We start from the raw sequence: 674 nt of genomic DNA, 5'->3' as shown, positions 1-674 counted from the left end.
TGCATTATTTCTCACTTGGTAGGGTGGTTGACTTGGTGAGTTTTTATATACCAGGTTGATGACTCACGCCTCCCACTTTCGCCCTCTTTCTCCCCTCCCCCTATTCCCCCGCGATAGTAGAGCAACTACTTAACGCTCGGGCCCGGCGCCGCTGAATCGTATGCACTCTTTGGTTTCAGGATGTGCAATGAGGTTCCAAATGGAGAGATTACTCAAAATAATTCACCCGAAACAGAGACGCTTCTTCGAGAGGGGCGGCTTCCAGATCTGGCAAGGTAAAATTGCACTGCTACGCAGATGTGTTCTCTGCAACGCTATCGCGATGTTTCCATACTTGCAATGCGATTGTTTGATACTTTTACAGGAATAACTCTAAAAGTGCAATCGAGGCCGCAACACAGCGTCGGGATGAGGAGAGTTTTCATAAGTCCGCAAAGCACCCGACAACGTAAGACAACGTTCGGCCTTGTGCGGTGCACCCTACGTAGTTGTTAGACTGTACAGCGTGCAGGTGTGCGAAGGGGTGGCCTACCCACACGGGGCCGTCAGCCGCCGTCTTGTGATGGGCACCCCGCTCGCACGCTTGAATGCGGTATGGCATAAGCGCACGGCGTTTACAGTGCTAACTCGGTATCTGTGCAGTTATGCAGAGACGCTCATACATTACATCAAAG

The 674-nt window shown here is 51.3% G+C and overlaps 1 protein-coding gene across 1 annotated transcript; it reads left to right on the top strand.

Annotated features, from left to right (window-relative positions):
• Nucleotides 1–149: 149 nt before the first annotated feature.
• Nucleotides 150–674, top strand: LOC127751915 (proton-coupled amino acid transporter 3-like; the record flags this gene model as incomplete). Its single annotated transcript, XM_052276198.1, is given in 3 exon segments — nucleotides 150–275; nucleotides 365–448; nucleotides 643–674. Coding segments are annotated over 3 exon segments (211 nt in total), but the record flags the coding sequence as incomplete, so codon positions are not given.

This window comes from Frankliniella occidentalis, unplaced genomic scaffold (assembly GCF_000697945.3).
Source record: "Frankliniella occidentalis isolate FOCC.00 unplaced genomic scaffold, Focc_3.1 Scaffold2094, whole genome shotgun sequence".
NCBI classification, from domain to species: domain Eukaryota; kingdom Metazoa; phylum Arthropoda; class Insecta; order Thysanoptera; family Thripidae; genus Frankliniella; species Frankliniella occidentalis.
Note: the sequence above shows the minus strand (reverse complement) of the source record. Positions and strands in the feature narration are given on the sequence as shown.